Source organism: Tachysurus vachellii, chromosome 18 (assembly GCF_030014155.1).
Source record: "Tachysurus vachellii isolate PV-2020 chromosome 18, HZAU_Pvac_v1, whole genome shotgun sequence".
NCBI lineage: Eukaryota > Metazoa > Chordata > Actinopteri > Siluriformes > Bagridae > Tachysurus > Tachysurus vachellii.
This window is the reverse complement of record NC_083477.1, coordinates 2,544,300-2,558,873: the sequence shown is the minus strand read 5'-3', so window position 1 is coordinate 2,558,873 and position 14,574 is coordinate 2,544,300. Positions and strand designations below refer to the sequence as shown.

Below are 14,574 nucleotides of genomic sequence, written 5' to 3'. Positions count from 1 at the left end.
TAGTATAATTATTTTTTATAATTTTCATAATAGACCAGTTACGAAGGATTCTTCTAAACTCAGCAGGTGGTGAACATGGAGAAAATGGCATTTTTATTCATAATTTCAACCGATCTTCTGTCTAAAGTGAAAAGTAAAAGGGGAAGTTGAGGTTTGTCTGGTTATGGTGTGAATGTATAAGGTCACATAGCAGTGATGCGAGCAGAAATGAACTTGTTGGAAGCTTTCAATGGAAAAGAAGTTTGAATGTTGTCTTCACTGTGTAATGAGTCTGACTCACATCCATGTCCAGAGGTTTATAAGTGAGGCACATTGACATGGTCCAAAACACAGATCCAAAGCCAACATCCTCAAAAAAAAACCTCTTAGTGAAATCACAAAGACTGAAAGTTGATCCAACAGCAAAGGTGTATAAAAAATTAAATTCCTGTCAGTCAGAGAGATTCTAGTCTGATGATTAGCTTGATGTCATTAGATTTGACTGTAAAACTTGAGTAAAATTTTAAAATTCTGTTTATAATTTCCAGTTAAACTTATCTTCGTTAATCTCACGGTTCTGTGGGAGATGGGAGTGTATACAAGAGATTAGATAAGTGGGAATGAGATGCCACTAACCTTTTCTATAATATAAAAATGAGCTACAAAATAATTTGTTAGGGTTTAAACTATGCATATAGTGTGTTTGTCTGCGTGTGTGTTTGTGTGTGTGGTTTGTGCATTGGCCAGACAGATCGGCTCACCTCGCTCACCTCCACATCCTTCCACTAAAAATGAGAAAACCTCAGTCTAGTCAAAATGATGGTGTTGGTTTAGTCCTCAGTTCCCAGACTGCATGTATATATAGACAAGCCAGGAATCAAATTAAAGCATATATCACGAAGTGTGTGTGTGTGTGTGTGTGTGTGTGTGTGTGTGTGTGTTTGTGAGATAAAGAGAAAAGAAAGCTTTAAAAAGAAATTATACAGTATGTCTGATACATCCTACAGCAGATGGTTGAGTTTACTGCTTGTGTCTTTGGACTTGATTCAGACACCATGAGAGTAAATGGACCTTGCAGTTCGATTAGGACCACAGTTTTAGGCACTAGAATTTGGGAATCTGGTTTTGACTCGAGACTAGATTGGAGACTAGAGTTTTGGATGCTAGCTTTATAAACCTTTAGCTTGGTGCTCCAGCCTAGAATTGAACACTAAAACTTAGGTTTCTGTGTATTCTATATGGCTGTGATGTGTAGATTTGGCTCAGTCTATACAACCTGGGTCTCTGGACTTGACTCAGAGTCTAGCTGAATTGGCTCAGATTATGACTTTAGGACTATTGATTGGACTTAGATTACAGTTGATTTGGAGAATTAATAGTTGTAGTATTTTTTTTGTAGTACCGGAGTACCCGGAGGAAACCCCCGAGGCACGGGGAGAACATGCAAACTCCACACACACAAGGTGGAGGCGGGAATCGAACCCCGACCCTGGAGGTGTGAGGCGAACGTGCTGACCACTAAGCCACCGTGCCCCCTCGAGTAAGACTTAAGTCGCAAATTTGAGACTTGAGACTTGCTTGACAATTATTAAAAAAAAAAATCAACTTGACTTTGACTTGACATTCATGACTTGAGACTTACTTGTGACTTGCACATGTCTGACTTACTCACACCTCTGTTCAACACAGACTACTACTTTAGTAGACTGGCTCAGTTTATGTGGCTTGGGACTCTGGATGGGACTCAGCTAATTAACTAGACTTTAGACTCTAGACTCATTGTCTGTAACTGGGCTTTGCACTCGAAGGCATTACAGCTTGAAACTCTAGACCTAACCCATAGAACATAGACTCTAGACCATCTCTGGTCTTTGGAATTGACTCTTAAAAGCAAGAATTGTTAGTATTTCACTGTAGTCAGCCTGCAGTTTAGGGAGTCAGCCTGCACTTTCACTGATTTTAAGCTAAAGCACAAAATAAATGTAAATACAATTCATTTCTGTGATTGTATGTATCGTGTATTGTGTAAACGTTCTTAAACAAACCCGTAATAACCATCTCAGTCGTATTTAGAAGAATTGCGAGTGACTGCAAGTCTTACCAGCGGTATCGTAAAAGAAGTTTTGTTTTGCTCAAGGCTTGTTATCTTAGCAACCAAACGAGTAGTTTTGTTTAATGTGGGCACATTATGAATACTGTCTTCTCAATGGCAGGTAGTTATACACATACATCCTACTCACAAACAGCACCCCGGCTCTGATTCAGGATTAGATGTTCAGACAGTATAGTCTGTAAGCTACTGTATGTTAAGTAAGTGTTAATGATCCTCCATCTTCCAGCACACAATATTTTAGTGCTATATTTTAGTCTACATTTTTTATAAGATCGCCACGTTTGCAGTCTGTTTGAAGACCTGGATGGCTTTTATAAAAATTGAGCAATCTTCTGGATAAAAGTGAAGTCTTCAAACGGTCCCTTAGATGCCAACGTCTGGACGTATTTCGCTAAATTATGGCCAGACTTTGATCTGTAACACATATTTATCTTCTACTTCTATTTCTATCTAAAAAGCGAAAGATTCTACCGCTGATCGCATAATGGCCGACAGTCATATCATAACCTATCTAATATTTCATAATCTTCTGATCAGGATACAGATGACATTTGTCAAAATGTCAGAAACTAACTTCACCACTCACGTTTGCCTCACACCTCCAGGGTTGTGGGTTCGATTCCCGCCTCCGCCTTGTGTGTGTGGAGTTTGCATGTTCTCCCCGTGCCTCGGGGGTTTCCTCCGGTTACTCCGGCTTCCTCTCCCGGTCCAAAGACATGCATGGTAGGTTGATTGGCATCTCCGGAAAATTGTCCGTAGTGTGTGAGTGAATGAGTGTGTGTGTGTGCCCTGCGATGGGTTGGCACTCCGTCCAGGGTGTATCCTGCCTCGATGCCCGATGACGCCTGAGATAGGCACAGGCTCCACGTGACCCGAGGTAGTTCGGATAAGCGGTAGAAGATGAATGAATGAATGAACTTCACCACTGAATCCCTCTCTACAGTTTCTCCCAGTAACCTTAAAAACTGAGATTTTATATAATCTCTAGGAAGCTCAAAGAGAAACGACTATTATTTTGAAGCATGCAAACAAAATACAATTGCTTTTGATAAAACCGAATGTACCCATTTACCCCCCAAGGCAGTATCTTCACCGAGGGATTTTGACTACAAAAGGTTGTCGGGTTTCCAGAGATAATCACAAACGTAAAGAAAGCAAGCCGCGACAGGTGTAATACAGGAACGGAAAATAAAATCGCTAAACAGGCAAAGGTTACATATTCTCTGTGACTCACTAACTAAAGAAAGAATATGTACATATAATCAATCATATGTTTCTAATTCCCGTGAAAAAATATTTCATAATAAAAATCAGCAGTAAAACAACATGAAACATGAATGTGTGCAGAGACTCTGTGCTCTGTGTGTCGTGTAGATTAACACCTGAACGCTCAGTCCTGCACAGTTTGTACATGATTGTCAGGGCTTCATGACAGCTTCACACACATGAAGTTTGGAGTTTGGCCAGATTTTTAACAAAAAAATTATAAAGATTCCTGAAATATTTAGCCCCGCAGGACTGATAAAGGCTTGTTTTCTCTTACACGTACAGCATTTGGACAGACACTCTGACCCAGGGCAACTTTATTTATTATTTACTATAGTTCAATATTTACACCTCTGAACATATGAGGGTTGAGGGCCTTAGTCAGCTAACTAACCCTGCTGGACTGGTAGCTCGTGTGAGTGTTAAAGCATTACTGTGTGGATGTAAATTAGAAAATGAAGGTTCAAGTTCATTCATTCATCTTCTACCGCTTATCCGAACTACCTCGGGTCACGGGGAGCCTGTGCCTATCTCAGGCGTCATCGGGCATCAAGGCAGGATACACCCTGGCAGGATACACTCTCATTCACTCACACAATCACACACTACGGACAATTTTCCAGAGATGCCAATCAACCTACCATGCATGTCTTTGGACCGGGGGAGGAAACCGGAGTACCCGGAGGAAACCCCCGAGGCACGGGGAGAACATGCAAACTCCACACACACAAGGTGGAGGCGGGAATCAAACCACCAACCCTGGAGGTGTGAGGCGAATGTGCTAACCACTAATAATTGGATGTGCCCCCAGGTGGTCCAGTGGCAGGATCCTCATTGCCGCGGCCTGGGTTTGATTCCCGGGGCAGGGAGCTACTGTAACTCAGCCACTGAATAGTTAACGCTCAGTGCTGGGCCAGAGCCCGGATAAAAATGGGAGGGTTGCGTCAGAAAGGGCATGTGCAAAAATCATGGCAATTTTTGCTTTAGATCAAGTGTGTCAGGAAAGCGGGTGTCTTCACAGAGTGGAATAAGACACCAGTGGAATATCTAGGAAAAGAAAATGATTTTAAAATTAATATTGGATCATTCAACCAAATGTACCAGTCACAAACACTAGAACCATTTTCATGACGTTTTGTTGGTTCTCGGTGCAAAAACTCTGAAACGATGCATGGTTATTAGCTAAGAACACATATTTGTATAAGTGATAGGTATTGCATGGGTGATATCATACTACACACTAATCAAACACAATGCTGAGTTCTGCCCAGTCATCTATTGTCTTCGGAAACTTTCCCAGTCTGACGCAACATCTAAAACCAGCCTTTGTCCCTGGACAGGAAATGCTCCTCAGGTTCTTGAAAATACCAAGGGATGTTTCCCAGAGTAGAATTTAAAATAGAATTCACACATCAATTACACATTATACAGTAATAAACAAACCTGTCATCACTTCTTGTCAGTTTATGTAATATTCTTACTATATATTCTCATGAATGGGAAAATGAATACGTGTAACACCATCACAGTACATGAAGGTCTCCTGAAGGTCTAAATTTTCAAACTTGTGGTCTTTCACTTTCTCCGTCTAACCACAACTGTCTGATAAAGCTCTGCATTACGGTCACGGTTCACACACCAGAATGTCTGAAAACACACTCAGCTTCTCCAGACCTCAGTCTGCTGCAGGAACACAATGGAGCTCTGAGATCAGAATGAAAACCAGGCCGTCACGGCGTATTTACATAATTTATGTATCAAAATTCTCACTCACTCATTTTCTACCACTTATCCGAACTACCTCGGGTCACGGGGAGCCTGTGCCTATCTCAGGCGTCATGGGCATCAAGGCAGGATACACCCTGGACGTACTGCCAACCCATCGCAGGGCACACACACACACACACTCTCGTTCACTCACACACTACGGACAATTTTCCAGAGATGCCAATCATGTTTTTAGAACATTTTTTAAATGGAAATTCTGTCATATCATTTTCTTTTACGTTTAAATCGAAACGCATTCATTATAAATCTATTAAACGAATTAAGACGTGTTTAAAAATTCTTTTATTACAATTCTATTACTGTGTTTTTGTTATCTTGTGAGAACTTGACTGAGATCACATAGGGATCTCTTCTTGCTCACACAGTTTCTGCCATTTAACATGGAGAAAAGTTAAAACGGTTAGACGGCTTTAGGGCTCAAATCCTCTGTTGTTCCTGTCATATTTTGTTCAGGTTGTCATACATTTTTTGTCTGTTTTTGCCAGGGTACAGATAGATTTACAGAAATGGATCATTTATCAGGCTTATTTAGACTTCTTCTTAAGCTTCTTCTGTGGACACTTATTTATCGGTCTCACCAATCAAACAGTCCTAAAGATGGCAGCAGAGATTCAACTAAGAATAAAGTCTGGTGAAGTGCATGAGAGTGGAAACCAGGGGAACATTTTTATTTCATTTAGAGCAGAGGTATTCAACTAAAATTTAAAGAGGTCCAATAAGAGAACATTTCTTGAAGCAAAGGTCCAGAAGATCATAATGTCTAACTAGTTAATGTGATATATATTTAGCCTAGTATATATATATAAGTATAGCCTAGCTATATATAAGTAGCCTAGTAGTTGTATCAACATCTGCAAGCAATCAATACCTGACTGTCAAATCAAATAAATTCAGTACAATTTAAAAACCTTTTGACAATATTTATTGTCATGTAACATAGAACTGAACATATGTATGATTGTAGATATGTATAATGTTCTCTCATTAAATACAGAAAAGTAGGGCTACATTTAATAATAAGAGAATTCTGTATGTTTAAATAAAGTGCTTAACTTTCCCTTTTATATCTCAGTGAGAGAACTGAGCTCTAGCTTGGCTTGGGTTAGGGTTAAACCTGGGCTTGGGTTAGGGTTAAACCTGGGCTTGGGTTAGGGTTAAACCTGGGCTTGGGTTAGGGTTAAACCTGGGCTTGGGTTAGGGTTAAATCTGGGCTTGGGTTAGGGTTAAACTTGGGCTTGGGTTAGGGTTAAACCTGGGCTAGGGTTAGGGTTAAACCTGGGCTTGGGTTAGGGTTAAATCTGGGCTTGGGTTAGGGTTAAACCTGGGCTTGGGTTAGGGTTAAACCTGGGCTTGGGTTAGGGTTAAATCTGGGCTTGGGTTAGGGTTAAACCTGGGCTTGGGTTAGGAAGCTGCCTCACAGTTGTATGTAGAGCCAAACATGGTCAGGATGTATAGGGCGACTTCACTCAGACCTGGGAAAGCTGTCTCAGGGACGCTGTCTTCAGATTAGAGTGGATGTGTTTGTTCAAAACCTTTATGTTTGTCTCATAATGGTGTTTCACATTGTCACTTTTAATATGAGACACACTGGTGAAGTGGGAACAGAAACCAGTCTCCGTCTCACTCTTCTGTTTCTCTCCCTTTCTCCATTTCACTCGTCTGTTTCTCTCCCTTTCTCCGTTTCACTCGTCTGTTTCTCTCCCTTTCTCCGTTTCACTCGTCTGTTTCTCTCCCTTTCTCCGTTTCACTCGTCTGTTTCTCTCCCTTTCTCCGTCTCACTCGTCTGTTTCTCTCCCTTTCTCCGTCTCACTCGTCTGTTTCTCTCCCTTTCTCCATTTCACTCGTCTGTTTCTCTCCCTTTCTCCGTTTCACTCGTCTGTTTCTCTCCCTTTCTCCATTTCACTCCTCTGTTTCTCGCCCTTTCTGAGTTTCACTCCTCTGTTTCTCTCCCTTTCTCCGTTTCACTCATCTGTTTCTCTCCCTTTCTCCGTCTCACTCTTCTGTTTCTCTCCCTTTCTCCGTCTCACTCGTCTGTTTCTCTCCCTTTCTCCTTCTCACTCGTCTGTTTCTCTCCCTTTGTTTTCTACATGTATCGCTATCTTTCTTTCATGTGTAACTTTACTCTAATTCTCTCTCATCTGTCTTGCACTGTTGAGTCTCAGTGTTTACTTCAGGAACGCATGGACTTGATTGGTCTGTGCGTTTCTATTACCTTTACCGTAAAGACTGCAAAAGCTGCACAGGTTAAAATAGAAGCGCTTCGTCAAGTTTTAAATCATAACCTTTTGTTTTGGCTGTAGGTCCGGGTCCGGATTAGACAGCTTCTGGGTCCGGACCCGGACCGCGGTCCGCCTGTTAGTGACCCATGATTTAGAGGCTCATGTTTTACATGTAATATGTAATTTCTGTAAATTTATTATAGATTTATTGTTTTTAAGGGTTTTTTATTATCATGATAAATCTCAGTAATATAGCTAAGAATTCGATAATTGCCTAATTAAATTGTACAGTATTCATTTATTTATTTATTTATTTTTGTCTATGTTCATATATGTATTTTGTCAGTATTTTTAAACGTCCCATTTGTGTTCACAAAAGAAAATTCCGTACTCTAGCCGCTCAGAGCAGACGGAACGATGTTGCACTGAAAGCCACGTTTAGCGAGTGTCAGGATGAGAACCTCTCCATACATCACGCTATCCGGAACTGCCCACCCCATGTCCCAACCACTGCCTGAGTTCCCCTCTCTCGAATCCCCAGAACCCATGCAGATCAGGCAGACCAGGGAATCACCGGAGGAACGACAGTACCGAATGCAATTCCAAATATGCTTCTACTGCGGACGCGCCGGCCATCACTGCACGACCTGCCCAGAAAAGAATGCCTCTCGTGACACCAAGGTGAGCTTAAAACCCTGTAAAATAAGCCTACAAATACACGCCCCCTTTCGCCATGGTAATTCTGTGCATCGTGTCTCAACTCTCTCAGATTCCGGATTCACGTTCAATCTAATCCACGCCAGTTTGCGGAGGAATTGCAACTTCCCCTCACCAAATGCCCAGTCCCCCTAATCACAGCAGTCGATTGCAACTAGGAAGGTACCTACGTACATATTGTAACCAGCAGCAAAATCGTTGGAGTGAATTTTTCCTGTGGGAAGAATATGCCTAAAACTCTCTTACATGTGCTGCCACTGATCTCACCCCATTCCAATGCATTTTAGGATACCAACCACCCCTATTCCTGTGGTCTTGAGACATGTCAGAGGTCCCAGCGATCAACGATTGGTCCCACCGCAGCCAAGAAGTCTGGGAAATCATGGAGGTGCTAATAGAGGGGGGATTTTGTACGAACACCCCCACCAACCCCCAGAGCAAGCTGTCACCAGAACGCTAACCTTCGGGACTACGGAGGTTAGTTTCAGTGTCTTCTTCTGGGTTAACATAACAAGCTAATGCACACGCCATTTGGACGCTAACCATGCTGTTAGCCAGAGATGGGGGACTCGAGTCATATGACTCGACTCGAGTCAGACTTAAGTCGCAAATTTGAGACTTGAGACTTGCTTGACAAATATTTAAAAAAGACTCGACTTGACTTTGACTTGACAGTCATGACTTGAGACTTGACTCGGACTTGAGTTAAATGACTCGAAATAACTTTTTTTTTTTTTTTTTAATAAATCTGTTTTGAACGCCCGTTCAAAAAACGCCCGTTCGGATAAGCGGTAGAAAATGAATGAATGAATGTTTTTGAACGCACGCAAGAGCGTAATCTAACCACGTGACGCAGCAGGCAAGCAGAGGGAGCGCGAGCACTAACTAATAACAGTCGTGACGAAACATGGAAGGCGCGGCCCCCAAAATAATTAAGTTCGGGTACCGGGATTTTGTACAAGACGCGAAGAGAAGAACAGCAGTATGCAAGGCCTGCAACACGAAGATATCCGATACAACCAGCACCACATCGAATTTCATTCGACACTACAAATCCCACAAAAAACTGTAAGTAACAAAGTCTGTCCCCTTGTTTTCAGATAACGTCTTAGCCATGTTAGAAGTTGATAAAAATCAATAATTCAAGGCACTCAAATGTTATTGAGAAAAAAGTATGATAGGTATGCTACTGGTAGGTATCCATTTTTGAAAAAAAAAAGCTGGTGGTGAAAGAGTTTAGCATTACACTTTAGCATGCCCCTTTCAAACATATCACAGGCTACACTAAACAAAGCCTAGTATACCAGTTAAATGAACACAATGCGTTAATTCAAATTACAGCTTTTAATGTAATGATAAACTATGTAATGAATAAAATAAATATGCCTGTCATGTTTCTTTCTCTTCCTTCTGTTTAGATATGAAGAATACCTCCACACCAAGGCCAAATTTGACCCAGATCAGCGTCCAATTTCCCAATTCATTGAATCAAGGATACCACACTACAGCACCAACCATCCCCAGCAGAGAGCCATTACAAACTCAATACTGTCAGACCTAATTATAAAGTGCAACATGCATTTATCCATCATTGAGCATGAAAGTTTTCTTCACTTTTTATCAGTAATGGACAACAAATACTCCCCTGTTAGTCGAAGAACTATTACTTCAAAGCTAGATGATCTAGTGGCAGAAAAACAGCTGAAGTTGAAAAATGATCTAGCAAAGGCAGATAATGTTTCAGTGACAGTAGATATATGGTCAGATCGTAGGATGAGAGGCTTTCTAGGAGTACACTGGCTCAGTACAGAAGATAACAGTCTGCAGTTAAAATCACAGTTGCTTGTATGTAACCGCTTCAAAGGTTCTCATACTGGAGAGAGAATTTGTGAAGAATTTCAGCACAATATGTGACGAGTACCAGATCAGGAGAAAGATTGAACACATAATCTGTGATAACGCTGCAAACATGAAAAAGGCATTCAGCACGTGTTTCCCAGCACAGGGAGATATAGAAGACGACCTTGAAGATTCTGACATTTGGAATGACCTCGCAGTTGAGGACCAAGAGATGGTTGAAAAATCTTTTAGCACCAAATCCCAGACACGGCTCCAGTGTTTTGCACACACTCTTTAGTTGGTCATAGGAGATGGCCTTAAAGAGACAAAATTAATCAATGCATCCCTTGCCAAAACCTCCAGGATGAGTTCCTTACTCCACACAAGTATCTCTTTCAAGGACAACTTTGAGAAGGAGTTTGGACAGCGTGGAATCCCAGCCTCTGTTGTCACACGCTGGAATTCCACACTGAGGCAACTGAAAGCAGTACTCAGCTGTGAACACCTAAGACTATGTACATTTCTTGAAAATGAAGGACACAAAGAGACAATATTCACAGCTAGAGAGTGGAATCAGATGCAGGAACTTGTCCAAGTCCTTCAACCCTTTGCAGAAGCCACAGATCTTACACAAGGTGAAAAACATGTGACCATAAGTGCTGTGGTTCCCCGTGTCCTTTCTCTTAATCACCACCTGGAAAATCAAAAGGAGAGCGTGTGCTATTTGGGCAGTTTGATCTGTAGCCTGCAAACATCTCTCAAAAGAAGATTCAGAGGGATCTTTGTTAATGTGAAGATGGCAGATGGAGAGCGTGATGGGCCATTATTGCCATTCTCTGACCCTCTATACCTAAAAGCTGCTCTTCTGGGTCCTTCATTTGCCTCAATGTGGATAAACCATGATGTCTTGGTCCCTGAAAATACCCAGGAGGTTGTGTTTGCCATGATTAAAGGTATGTTATACAATTTTACATCAACTTGTCTGAACTAGACTAAAATAAAAAATAGCATATGGTATATTTTCATTACTGTACATAGGTGCTTATTTTACATTATCCATAACCTGTTGGCACTGTTTGTTCACAGTATTCAACACATGTACATTTTGTTTCATATTCTTGTTTCAAATTCAGATTCATATTCTTGCTTTTGCTTATTCAGACTTGATTATCAAGGAAGCATGCATAGCTACCACAGTCTCTTCCCACAGCCATGAGCAGGAGGATCCAATAACAGTGCCAAAACATCAGACTGGATTGTTCACAGCTTACCGCAAGCAGCAGAAGAGAGATTCAAGTTCCAGTCCCCTTATTCAGTTTAACCACTATTTGGACATTTGTGATGGACAGGACTCCCTGCAGTTTTGGGCTGTGAACAGACACACCCTCCCGTCTTTGTTCAAGGTAGCGGAAAGAGTTATGGCCATCCCTGCATCAAGTGCACCTGTTGAGCGGGTATTCAGCCATGGTGGGGTGATAATGCGACCACGTCGCTCACAATTGATTGACAAAGTTTTATCCAATTTAATTTTTTGCAAGTGCAATGCATTGTAAATATTTTTCATTTTCTCACCCTCATGATGTTACAAACCTGTATAAATTTCTTTGTTTTGATGAACACGGAGGAAGATATTTTAAGCAACGTTTGTAACCAAACCATTCATGAGCCCCATTCACTTCCATAGTGTTCTTTTTTCCCCACTATGGAAGTGAATGTGGCTCATGAATGGTTTGGTTACAAACATTCCTCAAAATATCTACATGTGTGTTCATCAGACCAAAGAAATTTATATAAGTTTGTAACATCATGAGGGTGAGAAAATGACAATTTTTATTTTTGGGTGAACTATCATTTAATATTAATAAATTACACTCACTCATACAATCATCTCTCTCTCTCTCTCTCTCTCTCTCTCTCTCTCTCTCATAGTTAATTCACACAAGGTTTGTGTTATTCAATAATTTAAGTTTTTTGATTGACGTGATTTGTTGTTGTTATTCTGTTGATAGAAAGGAAGGATCTATTGAAAATTGTCCCATTTAAAGCCTGCCTGTTCAATAAATGCCATTTGGTTGCATAGAACCCATTGTACTTTTTTATATATACACTTTTCCATGGTCTTCTGCCACGTTTGAGGCATATTGAAACTTTTCATTCTTTTATGTTGGCCTAATTTCAGTTAAATTTACATCTTATTCTTTGTAGTTTTTTCATAGTCCATAAATACTGTAGATTTAACTTTGTTTAATATCTACATTTAGTTAAATCACCAAACATCTGTATGACTTGCCAGTGACTTGCTTGACTTAAGCTACGACTTGACTTGACTTGCTTGACATAAAGCAGTGACTTGACTTGACTTGGCTTGACTCTCACAAAAAATGACTCGGACTTGCTTGAGACTTGAAGGTTAAGACTTGAGACTTACTTGTGACTTGCACGTGTGTGACTTACTCCCACCTCTGCTGTTAGCCTAGCCCTGGACTTTATTCATTAAAGCTGTGCCCTCATCTCTGCATATGGATTCTTCTCTTTATCCTGTGTCTTTATATTCCTTATATCCTTTTATTTTATATTTTCCTTTTCTATTTCTATAGTAGTAAATTCTGGATTCTAAGTCTATTTTTACGGCACTAGCATTTGTGCATTCGTTGTATATATGGTCAATAAAATTGATCGTGTACTTTAGTACTTAATATCCTTGCAATGTGAGCTACAATTGGTAATTTAACCAATTTTACATTGTTGAACTTGTAGTTTGGCCTGAAAAAAAAAAAAAAAAAAAAAAAAATATATATATATATATATATATATATATATATATATATATATATATATATATATATATATATACCGCTTATCTGAACTACCTCAGGTCACGGGGAGCCTGTGCCTATCTCAGGCGTCTTCGGGCATCAAGGCAGGATACACCCTGGACGGAGTGCCAACCCATCACAGGGCACACACACACACTCTCATTCACTCACACACTCACACAATACGGACAATTTTCCAGAGATGCCAATCAACCTACCATGCATGTCTTTGGACCGGGGGAGGAAACAGGAGTACACGGAGGAAACCCCCGAGGCACGGGGAGAACATGCAAACTCCACACACACAAGGCGGAGGCGGGAATCGAACCCCCAACCCTGGAGGTGTGAGGTGAACGTGCTAACCACTAAGCCACCGTGCCCTCCACTACTCTTGTTAATAATCACCAAATGTGTTATTTCTGATATTATGTGAAATCATTATATTCACCTTAATAAGGAACAGTGTGTCATTGACATCTTGCCTGAGTTCTTGCTGTATCAGTTTGTGTCATAAATTGAGATATGTTGTTTGCACCTCCTCTTTAAGTCCTTGTATACGCACTCCAGCTGCTCTATGGCACACAACTGAAAACGCATATCAGTGAGAATGAGTCAACTGATCATTCATGTCAGTCAATATGTGCTAAATAAAGCACCTAATAATGTAGTCGGAAATCAGACCATATGGCTGTCACCATGGAGGCAGTGAGTTTGCTCGGATTTATGGCTCTCCTGAGATAAGAAGAGATCATTCAGTGTGTGATGTTGAATTAACTAAGGGTTGGAGATGACCATGAGATTTTGACATGGACTTCCGCCAGATTTAAAGCAGTCAGCTATTATGTAATGAGAGTTTAGCTGACTAGTAACTAAACGCTACTAACAATGCAATACACTCCTACTGTGAGTGGGTTTTATTAGGGCCCCACAGTCTGGCGTGTTGTTGTTACACAAGTCTTGCAACAATAGTGCTTATGAAGCTTTACTGAATATTACGCAAGAACTTCCTTCCATTTTTGAAAGGGAATGTAGTTAACAAGTAACTTTCTGCTTTGCTTCATGCGTGCCCAAATTATTACACACTCACCTCAGAATAATCTGCTATGGAAATATTATCATCTAAAGTATAGTGACAGATTAAGCGTAGATTGGATTGTCCTGTATTTGTAACCTTGGTGAAAGAAATGAGAAACACAGGTCACGTTAAAGCGTTTTCATTGTTTATCTACAGTAATGAGTCGGAAATCATTTTGTTTCTTTTTCGTTGTTTGTTTTTAATAAAAGGGCTTTTAGGTTACAATCAGAAATTTTATTTTACAAAGATTCAACTTGGAAAAAAAAAGAAGCCAGGATCACTTATGAAAACATACAGTATGATTTGAAATACACTTTCAGAAGGATAATAACATCAAGTGTGCAGCCATTTTGCCTGTAATTACATAATATTGTGTACCACAAAAACACAATTGGTACATTTGTTTTGTTTATTTCTATTTCTGAACCTTATATTTCTGAACCTGTTTCGTAATATATGTATAAAGTGTGTGGGCACGGTGGCTTAGTGGTTAGCACGTTCGCCTCACACCTCCAGGGTTGGGGGTTTGATTCCCACCTCCACCTTGTGTGTGTGGAGTTTGCATTTTCTCCCCGTGCCTCAGGGGTTTCCTCCGGGTACTCCGGTTTCCTCCCCCGGTCCAAAGACATGCATGGTAGGTTGATTGGCATCTCTGGAAAATTGTCCCTAGTGAGTGAATGAGAGTGTGTGTGTGTGCCCTGTGATGGGTTGGCACTCCGTCCAGGGTGTATCCTGCCTTGATGCCCGATGACGCCTGAGATA

The 14,574-nt window shown here is 40.7% G+C and overlaps 1 protein-coding gene across 1 annotated transcript; it reads left to right on the top strand.

The window, feature by feature from the left end:
• Window positions 1-9,575: 9,575 nt before the first annotated feature.
• Window positions 9,576-11,518, top strand: LOC132861314 (zinc finger BED domain-containing protein 4-like). The gene is made up of 2 exons (XM_060892780.1): window positions 9,576-10,874; window positions 11,083-11,518. Exons 1-2 carry the CDS (start codon window positions 10,286-10,288, stop codon window positions 11,472-11,474), a joined length of 981 nt encoding a protein of 326 aa, XP_060748763.1. The 5' UTR covers window positions 9,576-10,285; the 3' UTR covers window positions 11,475-11,518.
• Window positions 11,519-14,574: the final 3,056 nt, after the last annotated feature.